This window comes from Mobula birostris, chromosome 12, assembly GCF_030028105.1.
Source record: "Mobula birostris isolate sMobBir1 chromosome 12, sMobBir1.hap1, whole genome shotgun sequence".
Taxonomy (NCBI): Eukaryota; Metazoa; Chordata; class Chondrichthyes; order Myliobatiformes; family Myliobatidae; genus Mobula; species Mobula birostris.
The window spans coordinates 6,051,846-6,075,969 of record NC_092381.1 but is presented as its reverse complement, the minus strand read 5'-3'; the positions used below and the strand labels follow the sequence as shown (position 1 = coordinate 6,075,969).

Sequence of the window (24,124 nt, the reverse complement as noted above, 5' to 3'; positions counted from 1 at the left end):
CTAAGTTGAACAACATAGCCCCTTATCTTTAGCTCAAATCCAAACATGCTAAAAGCAGAACAGACTGCTCTTACAGAGCTGTTAAAATGAAATGTCTGCAGCATAGCAGTAAAAATCTTAGCCAGGGCATTACATCCTTGCCCCACCAAAGATAGTCATGTCCTCATGACTTTGAACTTTATCAACCCATTATTAATAACACAGTTTTCAAATGTGATGTCAGGATCTCCAATGCATTTGTGAATGTGAATCTGAATATCTCACTAGGGGGATAGACACAACACTCTGTTCTCCTGGTGTGTCACAGGCCAGCCTATCCGGGGTTTCCTGACTCTTTGAGACCTGCTTATCCCATCTTTAACCCTTCCAGCTTCAACCACGTCTTGTGACCCTTCCTGTCTACTAGAGGGTGGCTCCCTCATCTATCACTTGAGTCTTTGGTGGCTCAGGTACCCCTGCTCCATGACTGAATTTAACTTCCTTCAGTTTAAGCAAGAGTTGCCATATATCTTCAACCTCAGCTGGTGCTAACTGGTGAGACCTCTCTTAGAAAAGGTATCCTCAGTCACTCTAATAGTGTGGCAAGTACTCCTGGAGTAACCAACATCAAACTCATCAGTAGAAAACTCATCTTCACATCCCAACATCTTCTCAGTTAATCTCCTTTTCCATTCCTCAGACATTCTGGTAAATTTGGGTGTTCCTGTCACTCTAGTTACTCCTCCAGGATGTAACATGACAGGTTTAGACTGTGTGTACCACACAGTTCCTTGTTTCTGCTCACCATCCTGCTCAAGGGGAACTTGCACCGTCTCAAAAGCAGCTTTGAACATGGTGAATGGAGAAGGTTTTCAAAAAGTTCTCTCCATTCCTCTCCTTGCATGCTTCCAGGAGCCTTCTCACAACGGCAGTATTTGTTCTCATAATACTGTAATGGAAGCTTCGCTCTTTACAGCTGGATCTGGGCAGACCAGCACTGGTGTGTCAATAGTCTCAGTTACTCCAACATCTGCTTCTGAAAGCTCCAGCTTCAATGACGTAACCTTTGTGTGGATATCCATCAGTACTAAGCTCCTGAATTTCAAGGGCACCGAGTGGCATCAATGGTAAATGCGTCAAATATCAGTTGCAAATGGATCGACAAAGTAAAGTAACTTGAGAACCTGTGTCAAGTACGGTTCCAGCACCTCCAGTCCGTATGGATACATCTTAGCTTGGTCCCACTAAACCTTCAGGAATAGTGTTGCGTACTTTACTATTTCCCTTGGTACACTAATAGGAATTGTATCCTCTCTGGAATGCCAGCCTGGTCCTTTACTGGATCTTCGGTAGTTTTACCTATTTTCTTCTCTGTTTGATAAACCGCCGATTTACTTTCCGAAGATTTTCCTGTCCTTCACACTCCTGTTTGAAATGTCCATCTTCTCCACAGTTGTAACAGAAAATACCGGTCACTACCCTGGTCAAGGGACCCCGCTCAGTAGCAGCTCTCACCTTGGTACGTCCCACCAGTGGGTCCAGCTTCCTATCGGCCTTGCCATGCCTGGTGGCAGCACCAACCGATATCATCCAAAATACCTCGGCCCTCAGATCTTTCACAACATCCTGCAAAACTGCTTGTGTGACATCAGGGGTCGCTTTAGCAACAGAGGCTGCTAGCAAGGACTGTGCCCTGCTGACGGAGGCCTCCCGCTCCTCCATCGCGTTTTCCTCCTCTCTAACTTCTCTGAGTAACGCAGTAAAAGGTGGAGGCCGATGCATCTTGTGGGTCATTGGAATACGTAGAGCAATCACATCATGTGACAACGTGCCCTTCACAACTTGCTCCGTCCTCAAGGAATTTCTCTCAGACGGTTGAATGCCCCCTTTGTGGCACAAACAGTAGCAGTTTCTGCAACCTGAAAATGTCGGCAGACAACTTCTCTCCTTCCTCCTGGAATGAGTGCCTAAACTTCTTCCTAAGATCAGCTGCACTTCTAGCAGTGCCAAAGATATCTTCCAGAGCTTGTAGGTAATTAGCTGATGTGGCTAATAGATTTTCTGCTTTTAGGAACCTCACTATGCCAGCCGCCAGCCCCTTTAAACTCTCCACATGTTATCTGAGCCCTGCCATTCATCCAGTGACTGAGATGTCTGCTCAGGCCAAACCTCACATTCGTCTTTCCCATCAGGTGTGGGCTTGACCCCAGAGAACACTCCCACCCTACAGTAACTTTGGCTCTCTGCAGATATACATCTGAATTTATCAACCAGTGATGTAATATAGAAATATAGAAACCTAGAAAATAGGTGCAGGAGTAGGTCATTCAGCCCTTCAAGCTTGCACCACCATTCAGTATGATCACGGCTGATCATCCAACTCAGAACCCTGTATCAGCCTTCCCTCCATACCCCCTGATCCCTTTAGCCAGAAGGGCCATATCTAACTCCCTCTTAAATATAGCCAGTGAACTGGCCTCAACTGGTTCCTGTGGCAGAGAATTCCACAGATTCACCACTCTCTGTGTGAAGAAGTTTTTCCTCATCTCGGTCCTAAATGGCTTCCCCTTTATCCTCAAACTGTGACCCCTGGTTCTGGACTTCCCCAACATCGGGAACAATCTTCCTGCATCTAGCCTGTTCAATCCCTTTAGAATTTTATACGTTTCAATAAGATCCCCCCTCAATCTTCTAAATTCCAATGAATATAAGCCTAGTCGATCCAGTCTTTCTTCATATGAAAGTCCTGCCATCCCAGGAATCAATCTGGTGAACCTTCTTTGTACTCCCTCAATGGCAAGAATGTCTTTCCTCAGGTTAGGGGACCAAAACCGCGCACAATACTCCAGGTGTGGTCTCACCAAGGCCTTGTACAACTGCAGTAGTACCTCCCTGCTCCTGTACTTGAATCCTCTTGCTATGAATGCCAGCATACCATTCGCCCTTTTCACCGCCTGCTGTACCTGCATGCCCACTTTCAATGACTGGTGTATAATGTCACCGAGGTCAACAAGCTCAGAATTTAAATCAACCACTGAAGGACTCATTAGACAGACAGCTCCTTACCCTCACTCCGCACAAACGAGAGTAAATTGTCTTTAATGTCTCCGCTCGCAGCTATGGGAAACTTGTCTCCCAGTTCTTCCCCCTCTCCTGCACTTCCCCCTTCTCTAAAATGATAGCTCTCCTTGTCCAGGCACCCCAATCATACCAGGCAGACCCACCCCAGTCATGTCCTTGCAAGTCTGAACTAAAGTGACATCTTTGCCCGCTGTTTAGTCAAACTGCCGTTCTATGATCGCAAATTTCCCTAATGCTTTAACTGTACTTAAAACGCTAATCAACAATTCATCTGAGCTGCGGATATCCACCCTATTCAATTCTTGTGGGCGTTGCTCGGATTTCCAACATCTGCAGATTTTGTCTTGTTTGTGATTTCTTGTGGGTAATCTCTTTGAATAGCACCAAAGCTTAATCTCTGCGGTGTCCGTAATCAAGTATCTTAATCACTTTCCCGGCACTAATTTAAACACAGGTTTAAGCACACCAACCACTTCATCGTTTTCTCAGCAAATACACAGTATTAGTGAATCAGATCAAAGACGAGTTCCCACAGTGAACCATGCCTCTGGAAACGTGGCTAGTTAGTCCTCACTAGCAAGTCCATGGAAAACCACCTTTCTTGAGCTCCATACGTCTAGGGTGGATATGACTTGGGTCCCACCAGACCGGGAGAGCTGGGATGTTTTGACCACCCACACCACAATCTGAGTGAATACTGTGTAAATGCTGCCCACTTGCAATTATCCATCGGCAAGAAATAACGGATCATACACTGCACACAATTTTAAAGAAAGTATGTTTAAAAATTTCAGCTTTACCGAACAGTTAGTAAGAAAAAAGAAAAGAAAAAAATTAAAAAGGGCCCATTACAGTTAACTCAGTCCAAATGTGCACATAAGTTGCTCATCTTGAAGTTGTCTTTAACTCACGCGCTGGACCCACCTTCTGAATGTCATTCCAAATTCATCTCGAACAAATGGGCTCCCTAGTGGGGTTATTGGTCCTTCCTCCTTGAAGCCATTCACCTGCACAAAGCACTTTGTGCAACAGGGACGGCATCCTCAGCCATCTTCCCTCTTGTCTTCTCCCAGCCACCACCAAAAGTGCCTTGACCCCCACCTCAGTGTCCATCCCAAAAACTTCTCTGCCTAGCTTTCTCTAGGACCTTCTCCTAATTCCACCATCCTGATTGGAACAATACAGTACAGGAACAAGCCTTTTGTCCCACAATGTTGTGCTGAACCAGCTAAATTAGTAATCAAATGGCCAACTAAATTAATCACTTCTGCCTACACACTGTCCATATACTTCCATTTTCTTCACACTCATGTGTCTATCCAAACGTCTCTAAAAATCTCTAATATATCTGCCTCTGCCATCTCCCCAGGCAGCCAGTTGCAGAAAAGATATTTATACACTAGAAATTGTGCAGAAAAGATTAAGCAGGATGTTGCCTAGAATTGGGGGCCTGAGCTACAAGGAGTGATTGTGTAGGCTAGGACTTTATTCCGTGGAATGTGGATTAAGGAGTGTCTCGATGGAGATACAGTATATCAGACTATGAGAGGCTTAGAGAGCATGAAAGCATGTAGTCCTTTCTCCCCAAGGAAGGGGGTACTAACAACAAGAGGGCAGGGGTTTAAGATGAGGACATCAGCGGCAGCTTCTTCACACAAGGGGTGGCACATATTTAGAATGAGCTGCCAGGAATACTGGACACATTAACACCACTTAAAAGCCATTTAGAGAATCACAGAGCTAGGATAAGTTTGGAGGGCTATGGGTCAAGCGTGGGAAGATGGGACTCGCTTGCTGGGCAGCACAATCAGCATGGACCAGTTGGACTGAATGGCCTGTTTCTATTCTTTCTCACTGTATGACCGTGTTGGATCTTACTCACTTCAGAATGAGTTGAAAGACCTTTCTGTAAATGTCAGGAATCTGCTGGTTGGATCAAAAGATAAACTCTCTCTCTCTGCCTTTCCCAGAATTCCACCAGTGGGAATTCTAATCTATCACTATCATGACCTCTCTGAGGAGCAGCCTGACTGTATAGTTGGAATCCCTATTCCCTCCCTGCAGCGCCATTCTGTTCTGGGATATACGACATACAAAATCTACTGTCCAGTCAATGAAAGAGAAACGGAAAATCGGGAAGGAACTCCAGAATCCCAAGGGAGTTCCCAACACCTTCAAACATCTGGATCTCCACTGGAAGCCAATGCATAAGGTAAGGTCAACATGTCCCATCTGGAGGGAAGGGCAAGATCTCTGGAGGTAGCTCTGGTTTTTACTGTAGGCAATTGACATTTCCTGTAGGTAGGTGACCAAAACTGCACACAATGCTCCAGAGTAGGCCTCACCAACATAACATCCTAACTCCTGTACTCAGTACATTGATTTATGAAGGCCAAGGTGCCAGAAGTTTTCTCTACCATGCGATCTACTTCTGGTGCTATTTTCAAGGAATTATAGATCTGTATTCCCAGATCCCTCTGTTCTACCACACTCATAGTCATACTTTATTGATCCTGGGAGAAATTGGTTTTCGTTACAGTTGCACCATAAATAATAAATAGTAATAGAACCATAAATAGTTAAATAGTAATATGTAAATTATGCCAGTAAATTATGAAATAAGTCCAGGACCAGCCTATCGGCTCATGGTGTCTGACCCTCCAAGGGAGGAGTTGTAAAGTTTGATGGCCACAGGCAGGAATGACTTCCTATGACGCTCTGTGCTGCATCTCGGTGGAATGAGTCTCTGGCTGAATGTACTCCTGTGCCCACCCAGTACATTATGTAGTGGATGGGAGACATTGTCCAAGATGGCATGCAACTTAGACAGCATCCTCTTTTCAGACACCACCGTCAGAGAGTCCAGTTCCATCCCCACAACATCACTGGCCTTACGAATGAGTTTGTTGATTCTGTTGGTGTCTGCCACCCTCAGCCTGCTGCCCCAGCACACAACAGCAAACATGATAGCACTGGCCACCACAGACTCGTAGAACATCCTCAGCATCGTCCGGCAGATGATAAAGGACCTCAGTCTCCTCAGGAAATAGAGACGACAAACAGCACAGGCCCAACACTGATCCATATGGCACACCACTAGTCATAGACCTCCAGTCAATCTACCGCCACGCTCTGGCTACTTTTACAAAGCCAGTATCCAATCCAATTTACTATCTCGTCTTGAGTGCTGACTGGCTGAAACTTCTTGATGAGGATAGGACTGTGGATGGTGTATTTGTGGACTTTAGTAAGGCATTTGACAGAGTCCTTCATGGGAGAGTAATCCAGAATATTAGGATGCATGGGATCGAGGGCGAATTGGCTGTTTGGATTCAGAACTGACTTGCGCATCGAATACAGAGGGTCGTGGTTGAAGGGACTTATTCGAGCTGGATGTCTGTAACTAGTGGAGTTCTTCAGGAATCTGTGCTGGAACGTCTGCTGTTTGTGATGCAAATAAATGATGTAAATTAAAATATAGATGGGTGGGTCAGTAAGTTTGCAGATGATTCCAAGATTGGTGGAGTTGTGGTTAGTGCAGAAGACTGGCAAAGAACATAGCACGATGTAGACAAGTTGCATATATGAGCAGAGAGATGGTAGATTCTTACCAGCTTTGCTGAGCAGAGAGATCTTGGGATCCAAATTGATAGGTCCGTGAATGTGGCTACATAGGTCGATAAGGTGGTTAAGAAGGTTTATGGAATTTTCTTTTTTAAACTAGTCGAGGCATTGAGTTCAAAACTCATGAGGTTATGATCCAACTTTATAAAACTCTGCTTAAGGCCACATCTGGAGTATTGTATACAGTTCTGGTCACCCCACTATAGGAAGGAATTTGAGGCTTTGGAGAGGATGCAGAAGAGATTTACCAGGATGCTACCTGGTTTAGAGGACATGTGGTATCATGAGAGGTTAGATAAACTTGGTTTGTCTTCTCTGGAGCATCGGAGGCTGAGGAGAAATCTGATGGAGGTTTACTAGATCATAGAGTGGACAGAGTATCCGTTTCCCAGGGTTGAAATGTCTAATACCAGAGGGCATGCATTGAAGGTGCGAAGGGGTAGGTTCCAAGGAGATGAGAGGGGCAAGTTTTTTTACTCAGAGAGTGGTGGATGCCTGGAATGCGCTGCCTGGTGTGGCGGTACAGGCAAATACACTAGAAACTTTTAAGAGCCGTTTGGATAGGCTCATGGATGTAAGGAAGATGGAGGGATATGGACATGGCATAGGCAGGAGGGATTAGTGTTTGGGTGTTTTTGATTTGCTCTTTAGCTGGTTCAGCACATTATTGTGGGCCGAATGGCCTGTTCCTGCGCTGTACTGTTCTATGTTCTTGACCAGCCTCTGATTCAGGACCTTTTCAATGGCTTTGCTAAGATCCATGTAGGTAACATCCACTGGCTTGTCCTTACCAACTTTCCTGGTAAATTCCTTGAAAAATTCTAAGATTGATTATGGAGAATGTGCAATTTTCCTAGAGACAGCAGAATGAATTGAACATGGGTTGGTGCTGTAATAGTGTTACGCTCAGTGCTACACTACCATGTGCATGGTGTTGCTAAACTCTAGCGATTAGAGTTGTGCTGGCAGGTTCAAAAACCAAATGGTTGAATGGAAGTAGCTGTTCCTGAACATGGTGCTGTGGGATTTCAGGCCTCAGTACCTCCTGCCCAATGTTGGATGGCGTGGAGCAGATCGTGTGGATCTTTGATGATGAATGTTACCTTCCTGAGGCAGTGCCTCTGTAGATACAACCGACGGTGGGGAGGGATGTGCCTGCGATGTTTATTTTTTATTATTTATTTAGTTATTTGTTTATTTAGAGGTACAGCAGGGAACAAGCGCTTCAGAACCATAAGCCTCACCACCCAGCAAACCAGCTATTTAACCCTAGTCTAATCACAGGAAAGTTACAATTAGTCTATTAACCGGTACGTCTTTGGAATGTGGGAGGAAACTCAAGCCCCGGGAGGAGCATGGGTTTATGGAGAGGACATACAAACTACTTAAAGTGTTGGAATTGAACTCTGAACTCCGCTGCCCTGATCTGTAAAAACATCGCGCTAATCACTGCAGTATCGTGGCGTCCACGGTTATACCAATATTAATTAATACCAATACAGATATTACCAATGTTGGAGAGTACGTGCCCGTGATGTTTTGGGCTGAGTACACATTCCATGATTGTCTGACATCTCTCTCTTCCTGCCTCTCCACAGGTGACACTACCTCGGATCGAAGGCAATGGGGAATACAGCCCGGTACGAATAAGCATGAGAGAGAAATGCACTGACAGGATAAATGGTATGGTTTTGTCTCCCACCCCGCAAGTTCAAAATAAGGTCTGTGTGTGACAAGGGTATTTTATCTAAAGGAATGTGTTCGTGGGTTCATGGACCATTCAGAAATCTGATGGCGGAGGGGAAGAAATTGTTTCTGGAATGTAAATCCTCTCTGTACAAACCATCTCAACCAATCATTATCCTAGCATGCTATTTATCTTATGTTTTCTTCTACTTTTATTGAATTTAGAGATACAGGCCCTTCTGGCCCTTGGAGCCCCCACCGCCCAATCACACCCATGTCACCAATTAACCAACTGACCGGGACTTCTTTGGTATTGTGGGAGGAATCCGGAGCATCCGGAGAAAACCCACCATGTCACGGAAATAACGTACAAAGCTCAGGAACCAAACCCCGAAGAAGATCCCCCTCAGATTCCCCTTAAATACTTCACCTCTCACCTAAACCTGTGAGCTCCAGTTCTAGTCTCACCCAGCCTGAGGGGTAAAGACTCCATATACACATCATAGGACTTTACAGCACAGTTCTAACCCTTCCCTTCCAAGTAGCCCATCTTCTTTCATCCATGTGCCAGTCTAAGAAACTCTTAATTCTCCCTAATCTACCACCACCCCTGGTAGCGTGCCCCACACACCCACCACTCCGTGTGCCTCTGGCATCCTCCCCATACTGTCTCCTAATTACCTTAAAATTATGTCCCCTTTTATTAGCCATTTCCTGGGGGAAGAGTCTCTGGCTGTCCACTCGATCTATGCCTCTGATCATCTTGTACACCTCTATCAAGTCATCTCTCATTCTTCTTCGCTCCAGAGAGAAAAGCCCTAGCTCGCTCAACCTCTCCTCATAAGACACGCTCTCCAATCCAGGCAGCATCCTGGTAAATCTCCTCTGCACCCTCTCTAAAGCTTCCACATCCTTCCTATGATGAGGTGACTAGATCTGAACTCAATAGTCCAAGTAAGAGCATTGACCATGTTTTTCTCAAACACAGAGAGGTGATTGCCTGGGAGAGACCACACGGGATGGTGGTAGAAGCAGATACGATAGTGACATGCAAGAGGCTGTTAGTCAGGCACCAGAGTATTCAGGAAATGGAGGGATATGGATTATATGAGTCATAAGAGATTTAGTTTTTCTGTGGCATTGTGTTCGGTACAGACATTGTGGGCTGACAAGTCTGTTCCTGTGCTGTAATGTTACAATCATAGAGTCATACAGCACAGAAAAAGGCCCTTCAGCCCAACTGATCCATACTGACTCTGTTGCTCAGCAAGCTAATCCCATCTGTCATGTTTGGTCCATGGCCATAGTCCACAATACTCCTCAGTTTCTAGCCAAAGATGCACTGAAGAGCTTCATTTGCGCTCTGTCAATATGTGATTGCAAGAATCTGCGGATAATTGTGGACACAGCTCAGCATATCACAGAAACCAGCCTCCCCTCCATGGACTTCTCGCTGCCTCAGTAAAGCACACAGGATAATCAAAGATCGCACCCACCCTGGACATTCTCTCTTCTCCCCTCTCTCATCAGGCAGAAGATACAAAAGCCTGAAAGCACGTACCACCAGGCTCAAGGACTTTTGAATGGACCTTTAGTATGAACTCTAGTATGATGCACTCTTGACCTCAGAATCTATCTAGATATGATCTTGCATCTTATTGTCTGTCTGCACTGCTCTTTCCCAGTAACTGCTGCACTTTGTTCTGCATTCTGCTATTGTTTTCCCTTGTTGTGCCTCAGTGCACTCTGTATCAACAGTATGCAAGACGGGCTTTTCACTCTACCTCGGTACAGGTGACAATAATAAACCATTTCCAATTCCAAAATTATCTGTGGAACTGAGCGATTCCATGTAAATATATTTACTGACTGTATCCAGGAGACGTTCTGAAATGTCTACAGATCAGGACTTGTCCCAAACCACTGCACAATCAATCCACAGCCAGCTGCAAGACCGAATAACTCCTGTTGTCACAGTGGTGGCAAGTCGGATTGTGTAGAATTTGGAATTTTGGGTTTTAGCATTTCTCATTCTAAAAGCCACATTTTAATCACTTGTGTTTTCAATGAAAATTCTGTGATGTCGACAGTGATGGATGGTTGTCCTCCCTATAGAGCAGTCCCAACTACACCTCCTAAAAGACAAAGGGGAAAACAAAGAGTACAGCAGCAAGGACGTTCCTTCAGCCAGAGATCTGACCACCCTGACAGACATCAACACCTTCCTCTTCATCGGTACCGAGGTAAGTCAATCTGATCTTTGTTGCTATTGGACACAAGTTGGGCCAAGTAATCATTTTTGTAATAATAATAATCATCATAACTTGTTTATAGAGCACTTTTCATTTAGACACTGTAATTCAAGGTGCTTTTCAAGGTGAAGGATAAACAAGAAAATAGAAGACAAAATGATGTTAGTTAACAGCAAGGTTAAATAAATAGGTTTTGAGCTGGCGTTTAAAAGTGTCATGTGAACCTGCATTCCTTATATTTTAGGTATTGAGCTCCACTGTTTAAGAGTGTAGTCCAAAATAGCTGACCTGCCAATTACCTTCTGAGGGAGGTAGTTTAAACTTAAGAGGCTGGTGGAAGAAGACCTGAGAGCTCGAGCAGGATTATAAAACAAAAACGATTCCGGTCCCAAACAATTAAAAAGTTCAAAAATAAATAAGATAACTTTAAAATCAATTCTGAAAGCTAATGCAGAGTAGTTAGGACAGGACAGATATGTTTCGTCAGGCAACAAACACAAAATGCTGAAGGAACTCAGCAGGTCGGCAAGCATGTACGGACAGTCAACGTTTCAGGCCAAGATTCCCCATCAGAATGGTGGAGACAAAACCATACCGTTTATCCTGTCAGTGCATTTCTCTCTCATGCTTACTCGTATCGGGCTGTATTCCCCACTGCCTGCAATCTGAGGTAGTGTAACCTGGAGAAGAAAGAAGAGAGACGTCACAAAAAACATGGAATGTGTACTCAGCCCAATACATCACGGGCACGTACCTCCCCACCATTAGTAATATCTGTATTAATAATGGTATAACTGCTATGCTACTGTCGGCACCACGATATTGTACTGGTTAATGTGATGCTATTACAGCTCAGGGTGTCAGAGTTCTAAGTTCAACTCCAATATTGTTTGTAAGAACTTTGTACGTCCCGCTTTCTGCACATTGCACATTGGTGTTTGTCAGTCCCTGACATTTCATAAGACCATAAGACATGCAAGCAGAATTAGGCCATTTGGCCCATCAAGTCTGCTCCACCATTTGATCATTGCTGATCCATGCCCCTCCCAACCTCATTCTCCTCCCTTCTCCCCGTATCCTTTCATGCCCTGACTTATCACGAATCTATCAACTGCCGCCTTAAGTACACCCAATGACCTTGCCTCCACAGCTGCCTATGGCTAAAGAAATTCCCCCTCATCTCCATTCTAAATGGACGCCCCTCTGTTTTGAGATTGTTGCCCTGGTCTAGACTTCCCAGTATAGGAAACATCCTCTCCAAATCCCCTTTATTGAGGCCTTTCAACATTTGATAGGTTTCAATGAGATCCCCAACTCACTTTTTTCTAAATTCCAGTGAGTAGAGGCCCAGAGCAGTCAAACACTCTTTTCATTCAAGGAATCATTCTTTTGAACCTTGTCCAATGTCAGTACATCGTTTCTTAGGTGAGTGGTCCAAAACTGCTGACAATGTTCCAAGTGCGGTCTGCCCAATGCCTTATGAAGCCTCAGATTACATCCTAGCTTTTATATTCTAGTCCTCTTGAAATGAATGCTAACATTGGATTTGTCTTCCCTTCCTCCCCACAGACTCAACCTGCAAGTTAACCTTTGGGGAATCCTGCACAAGGACTCCCAAGTCCGTTTGCACCGCAGATTTTTGAATTTTCCCTCCATTTAGGAAATAGTCTACACTTTTATTCATTCCACCAAAGTGCATGACCTTACATTTCCTGACACTGTATTCCAGCTGCTACTTTTTTGCCAAATCTGCCTAAGTCCTTCAGCAGCCTCCCTGCTTCCTCAATGCTACCTGCCCCTCCACCTATCTTCACATTACTGTATCCTCAAACTTGGTCACAAAGCCACCAATTCCATCATACAAATCATTGACAAAGAAGTGGTCCCAATATCGAGCCCTGCGGGACGCCGTTCGTCACTGGCAGCCAATCAGAAAATTCTTCCCACTCTTTGCCTCCTGGCAATCAGCAAATGCTCTACCATACTAGTATTTTTCCTATAATTCCATGGGCTCTTACCTTGCTAAGCAGCCTCATGTGAGGCACCTTGTCAAAGTACACAACATCCACTGATTCTCCTTTGCCTATCTTGCTTGCTATTTCCTCAAAGAATTCCAACAAATTTGTCAGACAAGATTTCCCCTTGAGGAAATCACAGGGCCTTCAGCCTATTTTACCATGTGCCTCGAGTACCCTGAAACCACATCCTTAACAGTGAACTCCTACATCTTCCCAAACACTGGTCAGGCTAACTGCCCTGCAATTTCCTTTCTTCTGCCTCCTACTGTTCCTGAAGTGCAGAGTGTCATTTACAATATTCCAGCCCTCCAGAATCACGCCAGAATCCAGTAATTGTTGAAAGATCAGTATTAATACCTCCACACTCTCTTCAGCTACCTCCTTCAGAACCCCAGGGGGTAGTCCTTCCAGTCCACCTTCAGACCTTTCAGCTTCCTGAGCACCTTCCCCTAGAAATAGCAACTGCCCTCACTTCTGCCCCTTGTCACTCTTGAACTTTCAGCATACTGCTCATGTCTTCCGCAGTGAAGACTGACACAAAATACCTGTTCTGTTCATCTGCCATTTCCTTGTCCCCGATTACTGCCTCTTCAGTGTCATTTTCCAGTGGTCTAATATCTACTTTCACCTCTCTTTTACTTTTCATATGTCTGAAAAAACCTTAGGTATCGTCTTTGATATTATTGGCTAGCTTACCTTCATATTTCATTTTGCCCCTCCTTATGGCTTTTTTAGTTGCCTTGTGTTGGTTTTTAAAAGCTTCCCAAACCTCTTTAACTTCCCACTGATTTTTGCTCTATTATATGCCCTCACTTATGTTTTTACGTTGATTTCCCTTGTCAGCCACAGTTACACATTCCTTCCTTTCGAAATCTTCTTCTTTGGGATGTATCTATCCTGTGCCGAAATTGCTCCCAGAAACTCCTGTCTTTGCTGCTCTGTGTAATCCCTGCTAGCGTTCCCTTCCAATCAATTTTGGCTAGCTCCTCTCTCATGCTTCTGTAATTTCCATTACTCCACATTTGACTTTAACTTCTCCCTCTCAAATTTCAGGGTGAATTCTATCATATTATGATCACTGTTTCCTTAAGGTTCCTTTACCTTAAGCTCCCTAATCAAACCCGGTTCATTACACAACACCCAATCCAGAATAGCTGATCCCCAGTGGTCTCAACCATAAGCTGTTCTAAAAAGCCATCTCAGAGGCTTTCTACAAATTCTCTTTCTTGTGATCCAAAATTAGCACTGACCTGATTTTCCCAATCTACCTGCATATTGAAATCCCCCATGAATATTGTAACATTGCTCTTTTGAAGTGCATTTTCTATCTTGTGTTGTAATTTGCAGCCCACATCCTGGATAATGTTTGAAGGCCTGTATATAACTCCCATCGGGGTCTTTTTACCCTTGCAGTTCTTTAACTCTACCCACAACAATTCTACATCTTCCAGTCCTAAGTCACTTCTTTCTAAGGATTTGATTTTATTTTTTACCAATAGAGCCATGCCTATCTGCCTGTCCTTTCAATATAATGTATCCTTGGATGTTAAGCTCCCAACTATGATCTTCTTTCAGCCATGATTCAGTGATGCCCACAACCTCATACCTGACAATCTCTACCTGCCCTACAAGATCATCTACCTTATTCCATACACAGTGTGCATTCAAGTATAACGCCTTCAGCCCTGTATTCATCAGCCTTTTTGATTTTGTCTCTGTTACACTGCAATGCACTCCACTGACTGCAACTTTGCCCCATCAGCTGTCTGTCTTCCTCACAGTCTCACTACATACTGATTCGACTTGTATACAAACTGCTCCATCCTCTGCCCCATCATTCTGGTTCTCATTCCCCTGCCAAATTAATTTAAACCAGGGCACCGTGAGAGGTCAGTCGGGTTTCTGTGAGAGATCGTGATTGAAAAAAAAAATTAACATAGTTTTTTGAACTTTGTGCAACGCAGGATGCTAGTGCTCGCAGTGACTGAGCTGCCCCATCAGCAGTCTCTCTCAGATTAGTGTGGCAGTGTGCAGTAGGACCATGCTTATTCTCACAGTTTCTGACACGAGATAGGGAAGGCTGTTGATAATTGGTGAGTGTTGTATTGCACGGAGGGGAGGATGGTAGGCTGATGAGGAACGTGAAGTGCGTTTTCTGAGCATTGAATAGGCTTGCCCAACTTGGGCTGTGACATCAGTGTCTCCCTCATGAATTACCTCTCCCAACTTCCCCTTAATCTCTGCTGACTGACTTATAGGAGCGAAGAAACTCTACTAGTGTAGTAGAAAATTGGAGGGAAATTTTCCATACAAATCCATAGAAACCATAGAAAAACTACAGCACAGAAACAAGCCTTTTGGCCCTTCTTGGCTGTGCCAAACCATTTTCTGCCTAGTCCCACTGACCTGCACACGGACCATATCCCTCCATACACCTCCCATTTATGTATCTGTCCAACTTATTCTTAAATGTTAAAAAAGAACCCGCATTTACCACTTCGTCTAGCAGCTCATTCCACACTCCCACCACTCTCTGTGTGAAGACGCCCCCCCCAACAATGTTCCTTTAAAAACTTTTCCCCCTTCACCCTTAACTCATGTCCTCTGGTTTTTTTCTCCCCTTGCCTCAGTGGAAAAAGCCTGCTTGCATTCACCCTATCCATACTCATCATAATTTTATATACCTCTATCAACTCTCCCCTCATTCTTCTACGCTCCAGGGAATAAAGTCCTAACCTATTCAACCTTTCTCTGTAACTGAGTTTCTCAAGTCCCAGCAACATCCTTGTAAACCTTCTCTGCACTCTTTCAACCTTATTTATATCCTTCCTGTAATTTGGTGACCAAAACTGTACACAGTACTCGAGATTCGGCCTCACCAATGCCTTATACAACCTCATCATAACATTCCAGCTCTTATACTCAACAACTTCATTCTAAAGAAGGAATTTTTACGTGCTGTGACTCAGCTGCTGGCCTGCTGCTTGCGGTTGTAAATGTTGTAAAAGGTGGATTGTGTAGGTTAGAAGTGAATAGTATTGTGAAGTGTTTGTATTTTTTGCAGTTTTCTTGTTTAGTTACTTACTATGCCGTTCTTTTTTATATTATATTAACCCCTATTCCATCGTGCCTAGTCTGTGGCAAATAACTTACATATGCAGCAATGGCTCCAGCAGAATTGAAAAGACACTTAACTACAAATCCCAGCCATTTATTCACTTCCAATTCATCTGCCAGATCATCCTATTCCTACCCTCACTGGCTTACTTTGAACTTTGACAGATGAATGACAAAAGGGATGATGGTGGCTGATAAGAGGGACCTCTCAAAATCTGTCAGAGACTCATAGAATATTACAGCACAGTAACAGGCCAATCTATTCTGTGCCAAACTATTTAAACTGCCAGCTCCCATTGACCTGCACCGGGACCGTAGCCCTCCATACCCCTACCATCCATGTACCTATCTAAACTTCTCTTCAATGTAGAAACCAAGCTCGCATGGACCACTTGTGCTGGCAGCTTGCTCCACACCCTAACAACCCTCTGAGTGAAAAAAGTTTCCCCTCATGTTCCACTTAAACTTTCTACCTTTACCCTTAACCCATGACCTCTCGTTGTTGTCCCACCCGAACTCAGTGGAAAAAGCTTGCATTTTCCGTAACTATACCCCTCATAATTTTGTATATCTCTGTCAAATCTCCTCTCAATCTTCTACGTTCAAGGGAATAAAGTTCTAATCCATTCAATCTTTCCTTATAATTCAGGTCCTCAAGACCTGGCAACATCCTTGTAAATTTTCTCTGTACTCTCTCAACCTTATTTACATCTTTCCTGTAGGTAGGTGACCAAAACTACACACAATACTCTAATTTAGGCCTCACTAACATCTTATACGACTTTAACATAACATCCATCTCCTGTACTCAATAATTTGATTTATGAAGGCCAGTGTGCCAAAAGCTCCCTTTACCTGTGACAGCCCTATCTACCTGTGACACCCTTTTCAACAAGTTATCAGACCTGTATTCCCAGAGCCCTTTGTTCTACCACACTTCTCAATGCCCTACCATTCACTGGGTAAGTCCTAACCTTGTTGGTTTTACTGAAGTGCAACACTTTACACTTGTCTGCATTAAATTCCATCAGCCATTTTTCAGCCCATGATAGCCTTCCTCACTGCCCACTACACCCCCAATCTTGGTGTCATCTGCAAATTTGGTGATCCAGTTAACCACATTATCATCCAGATAATTGATATAGATGACAAAAACAACGGATGCAGCAGCAATCCCTACTTCAAATTAAATTTATTATCAAAGTTTCAAAAGTTCATTTATTATCAAAGTTCACAACTCTGAAATTCTTTAGTTCTCTGGGTAGCCATGAAACCAAGAAAGAAAAGAAAGACATTATGATCATCAACCCCTAAATCACACCTTCCTGCAAAAAATAATTAATAAGAACAGAACAGGCACATCAGCCCCCAAATCCCTCTTCTCACACAGAAGATCGAACAAAACGGCACATTAACCCCGATATCACCCACCCTACGCAAAAAAAAAGAGATTGGGTATGGGTTAAAAAAAACACAAAATATAAAAACTGTAAGACTGAACAAGAGTCTACAGTCCAAAGTTCATGTCTAAAATGCAGAAAAAACCTGGGCAGCACTCTCTGGGTGAAGTGGCGGCTCTCCCCTCTCCGGTACGTACAGAGTAAATGATCAAAAGATAGGCAGCCAGCGCTTACCCTCTGCACTTGCTCTGATGTTTCGGTCTCCCTCATCGCTTTAATCAATGATCAATGGAGCTTTAACTGGTGAAATGGAGCCAAACATTGTTTGTGCCCCATCCTCAGCCTGCCCACTACGAGGTGCGTGCACGCTGCCTCTGCCACTCAGAATCCTCTCGGAGACTGAAGAGCTCAGTACGTATTTGTCACCATATATTTCCTTAAGGTTTGTTTTTTTTTGCAGGTATTCACAGGAAAGTAAAGTAATACAGTAAAATTTATGAAAAACTATACATAAATAAAGACTGACAAACAACCAATGTACAAAAGACAAATTGCAAATAAATAAATAATGCTGAGAACATGAGTTGTAGGGTCCTTGAAAGTGAGTCTGTTGCTTGTTGAATCAGGTCAGTGTTGGGGTGAGGGAAGTTATCCACATTGGTTCAGGATGGCAGTAGGGTAATACAATCATCAGGTGAAGGATCATACAATGTCTGCAGTGGTTGTCTGAAACTGTGGAGCTCAGTGTTAATAAGTAGTTCACAAAGAGAGAAATGTTCAATGTCCATTCCAAAATCTGATGGCAGAGGGGAAGAAGCTGTTCCTGAATCACTGAGTGTGTGCCTTCACACTTCTGTACCTCCATAAGACCATATGACATAGGAGCAGAATTAGCCCATTCAGCTCATCAAGTCTACTTTGCCATTCCATCATGGCTGATCCTGGATCTCACTCAACCCCATACACCTGCCTTCCCGCCATATCCTTTGAAGCCCAGACCGATCAGGCAATGATCAGGTTCCGTCTCAAATATACACACAGACTTGGCCTCCACCACAGTCTGTGGCAGAGCATTCCACAGATTTACTACTCCCTGGCTAAAAAAAATTCCTCCTTACCTCTGTTCTAAATGGGTCACCCCTCAGGTTTGAGGCTGTGCCCTTTAGTTCTGGATACCCCCACAAGAGGGAACATCCTCTCCACATCCACCCTATCTAGTCCTTTCTACATTCGTTAGGTTTCAATGAGATTCCCGCCCCCCCCCCCCCCACGCCAATTCTTCTAAATTCTGGTGAGTACAGGCCCAAAGCTGCTGGATACTCCTCATATGTTAACCCCTTCATTCCCAGAATCATCCTCATGAACCTCCTGTGGACTCTCTCCAATGATGACACTTCCTGAGAACAAGGCGTGATCTGGGTGATGGGGGTCCTTATTGACTGACACAGCCCCTTTGAGGCATCGCTCCTTGAAGCTGTCCTAGATGCCGGAGAAGCTAGTGCTCATAATGGAGCCGACTGAGTTTGCATCTCTCTGCAGCTTATTTCAATCCTATGCAGTGCCCCCACCCCATACCGGATGGTGATGCAGCCAGTTACAATGCACTCCATGGTACATCTGTAGAAATTTGCTACAGTCTTCGGTGACATACCAAATCTCCTCAAACTCCTAATGAAATATCAGAAGCAACACACACAAAACACTGGAGGAACTCAGCTGGTCAGATAGCATCTATAGAAATGAATAAACATTCCATCTTTCAGGACTGGAAAGGAAGGGGGAAGTTGCCAGAATAAAAAGATGTGGGAGGGAGGGAAGGAGGTGATAGGTTGCTGGAAAAGGTCAAGGGCCGGAGAAGAAAGAACCTGAGAGGAGAGGAGAAGGGCCCATGGGAGAAAGGAGAAAGTAATGGTTAGGTGAGAAGTAAAAGGTCAGAGGGCGGAATCGAGGAGGGGGTTGCTTACGGAGGTAGAAATCAATATTCATGCTATCAGGTTGGGAGCTACCCAGATGGAATATAAGGTGTTGTTTCTCCACCCTGAGGGTGGCCTCTTTGTGACACATGAGGAGGCCATGTATCAACACATTGGAATGGGAATAGGAATTGGAATTTAAGTGTTTGGCTGCCGGTAAGTCCTGCCTCTGGCAGAGAGTGCAGAGGCGCTGGACAAAACCGTCCCTCAATTTACGCTGGATCTCACCTATGTAGAGGGGGCAGCATCAGGAGCACCGGATGTGATAGACAACCCCAGCAGGTTTGCAGGTGAAGTGTTGTCTCACCTGGAGGGACTGTTTGGGCTCCGGAATGGAGGTGAGTGGGCAGGTGGAGCACTTGGGCTGCTTGCATGGATAAGTGCCAGGAGAGAGATTAGTGGGGAGGGATGAATGGACTAGGGAATCACGGAGGGAGTGATCCCTGCGGATGTGGAAAGCAGAGGGAGAGAGGTAAGGATATGTTTAGTGATGGGATCCCTTTGGAGATGGTGGAAGTTGTGGAGGATAACGTGTTGGATGTGGAGGCTGATGGGGGCGTGGTAGGTAAGGACAAGAAGTACTCTATGACTATTAAGGCGGCAGGATGATGAGGTGAGCATGAGTGGATGTGAAATGGAAGAGGTGCAGGTGAGGGTGGTGTCTGTAGTAGAGGGAGGGAAACCCCACTCTCTAAAGGAGAACATCTCTGATGTCCTGCAATGGAAACCGCATCCTGAGAACAGATATGGTGGAGGTGAAGAAGCTGAGAAAAGGGAATAGCATTTTTACAGGAGATAGTGTGGGAAGAGATATCATTAATACTTTATACTTTATTGTCGCCAAACAATTGATACAAGAACATACAATCATCAAAGCCATGTTTGATTCTGTGCTTCCCGCTCCCTGGAGTACAAATCGATAGTAAATACTAAAAATTTAAATTATAAATTGTAAATAGAAAATAGAAAATGGAAAGTAAGGTAGTGCAAAATGACCGAGAGGCAGGTCCAGATATTTGGAGGGTACGGCCCAGATCCAGGTCAGGATCCATTCAGCAGTCTTATCACAGTTGGAAAGAAGCTGTTCCCAAATCTGGCCGTATGAGTCTTCAAGCTCCTGAACCTTCTCCCGGAGGGAAGAGGGACGAAAAGTGTGTTGGCTGGGTGGGTCGTGTCCTTGATTATCCTGGCAGAACTGCTCCGACTGCGTGTGGTGTAACGTGAGTCCAAGGACAAAAGATTGGTTTGTGTGATGTGCTGCGCCGTGTTCACGATCTTCTGCAGCTTCTTTTGGTCTTGGACAGGACAACTTCCGTACCAGGTTGTGATGCACCCTAGAAGAATGCTTTCTACTAGTGAGGGTTTTTAGTTGAGGCAACTGTGGCAATCTGTAGGTTTATAAATAATGTCAGTTGACAGTTTGTCTCCAGAGACGGAGACAGAGAGATTGAGAACTTGTTATTGATGGACGAAGTGAATTTAAGGGCAGGCTGGAAGTCAGAGGCAAAGTTGATAAAATTGGTGAACTCAGTATGGATGCATGAAGCAGCACCAATACAGTCATTAGTGGCACGGAGGAAGAGTTGGAGAGTATAACTGGGGTAGGCTTCGAACATACACTGTTCTACATTGCCAGTGAAGAGGCAGGCATAGCTACGGCCCATGCGAGTGCCCACGGCTACCCCTCGAGTTTGGAGAAAATGGGAAGAGCAGAAGAAAAAATGGTTCAGGGTGAGGACCAGCTCTGCCAGATGGAGGAGGGTGGTGGTGAAGGGGGATTGGTTGGTTCTCTTACTAAGAAAGAAGAGGAGGGGTTTGAGTCCTTCCAGATGAGTGATTGAAGTGTATAGGGACTGAACATCCATGGTGAAGGTGAGGTGGTCAGGGCCAGGGAGTTAAAAGTTACTGAGGAGATCGAGGCCATGAGAAGTGTTATGCGTATAGGTGGGAAGCAGGGCCGATTTAGTGGGCTGGAGGCCCTGATGGGCCCCTGCCGACACTGTAAAATGCTGCGGCACCAAGCAAAAAAAGGCAAGAGCAAGAGCAAAGGTCGTACTGGTCTAAATATCAAAGCTGTGGACCAAGACATTGGTTTAGTACAATACGTAGGCTATAAACTTACAGGCCTTAAGAGGGAGGACAGAAAGTAATGCAGATTCTTAGTTTGAAGGAAAGCACCTAAAGCACTCAAAAATTGACATGGGCTTAGTTGGCTCAGTAAAGTTATAAGGGAGACGAAGTATGATTGTACCCAATCTTAAATCTTTATTTAGCTATTGCTGCACATACCATAGGCCTTAATTCTCAAACAATGCCAAAGCATTTTTATCTAGGTACTTCTCTCAACCGTGTGCTCTGAGGAAGTAAAATGGAAATGAGAGACAAAAAGGCCAAGAGAGATGGCACTATGGCAAATTAGGAAACTTGACAATACTCCAACAATCTTCTTGAAAAATGAGATCTAGCACATACTAACCTATTGCTGTGCTGTGTGGCATGCAGAGTAAAGACCACTTATTAGAAGACACACTCTGACTTGAGCTATTTTTGCAGTTCTGTATCTATTCTTCTGCTGTCAGATGCTAGTGTAACGTAGGTCAGTATCGTTTTCCTGTGGTGTTCGCTATTTTCATGCTCTCCTATGCGCTCAGCAGCATGTTTCCAGTCGCTAAAGCCAGTTTCGAAGATGGACTGACAGTTACCATCACTGAAGATGCGGCATGCAAAACAAAACACACAGCCAGTGGAAGGGGAATATAAGAGCCATCGCCTTGATATGTACTCACCATTTACCAGCTTGCATTTGAAGTGAAATTTGGAGAAAAAAAACATCTCTGCTGTTTGTATACTCGTTCCGAAGCTTTGATATCCACATTCTTATTCTGGCAGGTTAGCCCAGTATGCTGGGAATGAATCATCTAACGTTTCCCCTGCGAGCAGGATCAGTGCCATAAGGATCCTCAGTAGCGGTAACATTAGCATTAATGGCGGCCCAGTGGTTGTGAGGCTTCTGTGGTCGGGAATCCCAAAGTCATGCCCTCTGCCTCTTCAACGTTAGCTGCTGACTGTGGCAAGGACAGTGGTCCTGTGCTAATGCTGGTGCTAGTGCTAGCTGTTGAACAAATCTCCATTTGTCCACCGGTCTCAGACTGTGACAAGGGCGATGGTACTGCTCCATTATCAAGAAAAGGTTTAAAAAATTCTGTCAATTTCCCCCTCCCCTTCCCACTTTCAAATCTCTTACTATCTCTTCTTTCAGTTAGTCCTGACAACGGGTCCCGGCCCGAAACGTCGACTGTACCTCTTCCTTTAGATGCTGTTTGGCCTGCTGCGTTCACCAGCATTTTTTGTATGTGTTGCTGTCAACTTCAATGTCTTTTTTAATACTTCTTTCTCACAGTCCTCTTTTTGTTTCTTTTTTCTTTTCTGATTCATTCTCGTTTTTTTTTGTCTGCCATGCTGATAGCTACCTATTTTGGGCCCCTCTGCATCTCTGGCCCCTGGGCTGCAGCCCAGCCTAGACCTGTCTAAAGTTCGGGCCCTGGTGGGAAGGGACTGAACCAAGGGGGATGGAATGGAATGGAACCAAAATATGAGGACATGAGTTCAGTCAGGCAGGAGCTTGCAAAAGCAACAGGCCTTCCCGGACAGTCTGACTTGTGGATTCTGTGTAGGAGGTAGAAGCGAGCAGTATGGGGTAAGGGTAAGGGAACTATGAGTTTGGCAGCAGTGATTGGGAGTTCACCGGAGCTAATGAGGTCAGTTATGAAATATAGCCGCTGTGTGCCTTCTTCGTAACTGCATCAATATGTTCGGCCCACATTAAGTTCTCAGAGATATTGACACACAGGGACTTGAAAATGCTCACCCTTTTCACTTCTGATCCACCTTTGAGGACTGGTAGCACTCAAGTCTGGCAACCCAGGGCTGCACCAGAAAACCAGGTATGACTTGCGGAGGGCTATTTCAAGGGCGAAGAGACAATTTCAAATGAAGTTGGAGGCAACATCGGATGCACGGCAACTCTGGCAGGGTTTGCAAGACATTACTTCCTACAAACCGAAACCCAATAGCATGAATGGCAGTGATGATGTTTCACTACCAGATGAACTCAATGCCTTCTATGCCCACTTTGAAGGGGAAAATATAACTATCAGCTGTGAAGATCCCTGCTGCACCCAGTGACCCTGTGATCTCTGTCTTGGAGGTCAATGTTTGGCTGTCTTTAAAGAGAGTGAACCATAGCAAGGCGGAAGGTTCCGATGGAGTACCTGGTAAGGTTCTGAAAACTGGTGCCAACCAACTAGCGGGAGTATTCAAAGACATTTTGAACCTCTCACTGCTACGGGCGCAAGTTCCCACTTCCTTCAAAAAGGCAACAATTATACCAGTGCTTAAGAAGAATAATGTGAACTGCCTTAGTGACAATCGCCAGTGATGAAATGCTTTGAGAGGTTGGTCATGACTGGACTGAACTCCTGCCTCAGCAAGGACCTGGACCCATTGCAATTTGCCTATCATCACAATAGATCAACGGCAGATGCAATCTCAATGGTTCTTCACACGGCCTTAGACCACCTGGACAATACAAACACCTATGTCAGGATGCTGTTCATCGACTATAGCTCAGCATTTAACACCATCATTCCCACAATCCTGATTGAGAATTTGCAGAACCTGGGCCTCTGTACCTCCCTCTGCAATTGGCTCCTCAACTTCCTAACTGGAAAACCATAGTCTGTGCGGATCGGTGATAACATATCCTCCTCACTGACGATCAACACTGGCACACCTCAGGGGTGTGTGCTTAGCCCACTGCTCTACTCTCTCTATACACACGACTGCGTGGCCAGGCATAGCGCAAATACCATCTACAAATTTGCTGATGATACAACCATTGTTGGTAGAATCTCAGGTGGTGATGAGAGGGTGTACAGGAGTGAGATGTGCCAACTGATGGAATGGTGCCGCAGCAACAACCTGGCACTCAACGT

At 44.7% G+C, this 24,124-nt stretch overlaps 1 protein-coding gene across 2 annotated transcripts in view; it reads left to right on the top strand.

Annotated features, from left to right (window-relative positions):
• Nucleotides 1-24,124, top strand: part of dnai3 (dynein axonemal intermediate chain 3) — a 120,865-nt gene that overhangs the window by 73,497 nt on the left and 23,244 nt on the right. For both annotated transcript variants that reach the window (XM_072274572.1, XM_072274571.1), the window contains exons 14-16: nucleotides 5,125-5,272; nucleotides 8,283-8,367; nucleotides 10,486-10,613. In XM_072274572.1, coding sequence (XP_072130673.1) covers nucleotides 5,125-5,272; nucleotides 8,283-8,367; nucleotides 10,486-10,613 — 361 coding nt within the window. The remainder of the gene's footprint in view (nucleotides 1-5,124; nucleotides 5,273-8,282; nucleotides 8,368-10,485; nucleotides 10,614-24,124) is intronic.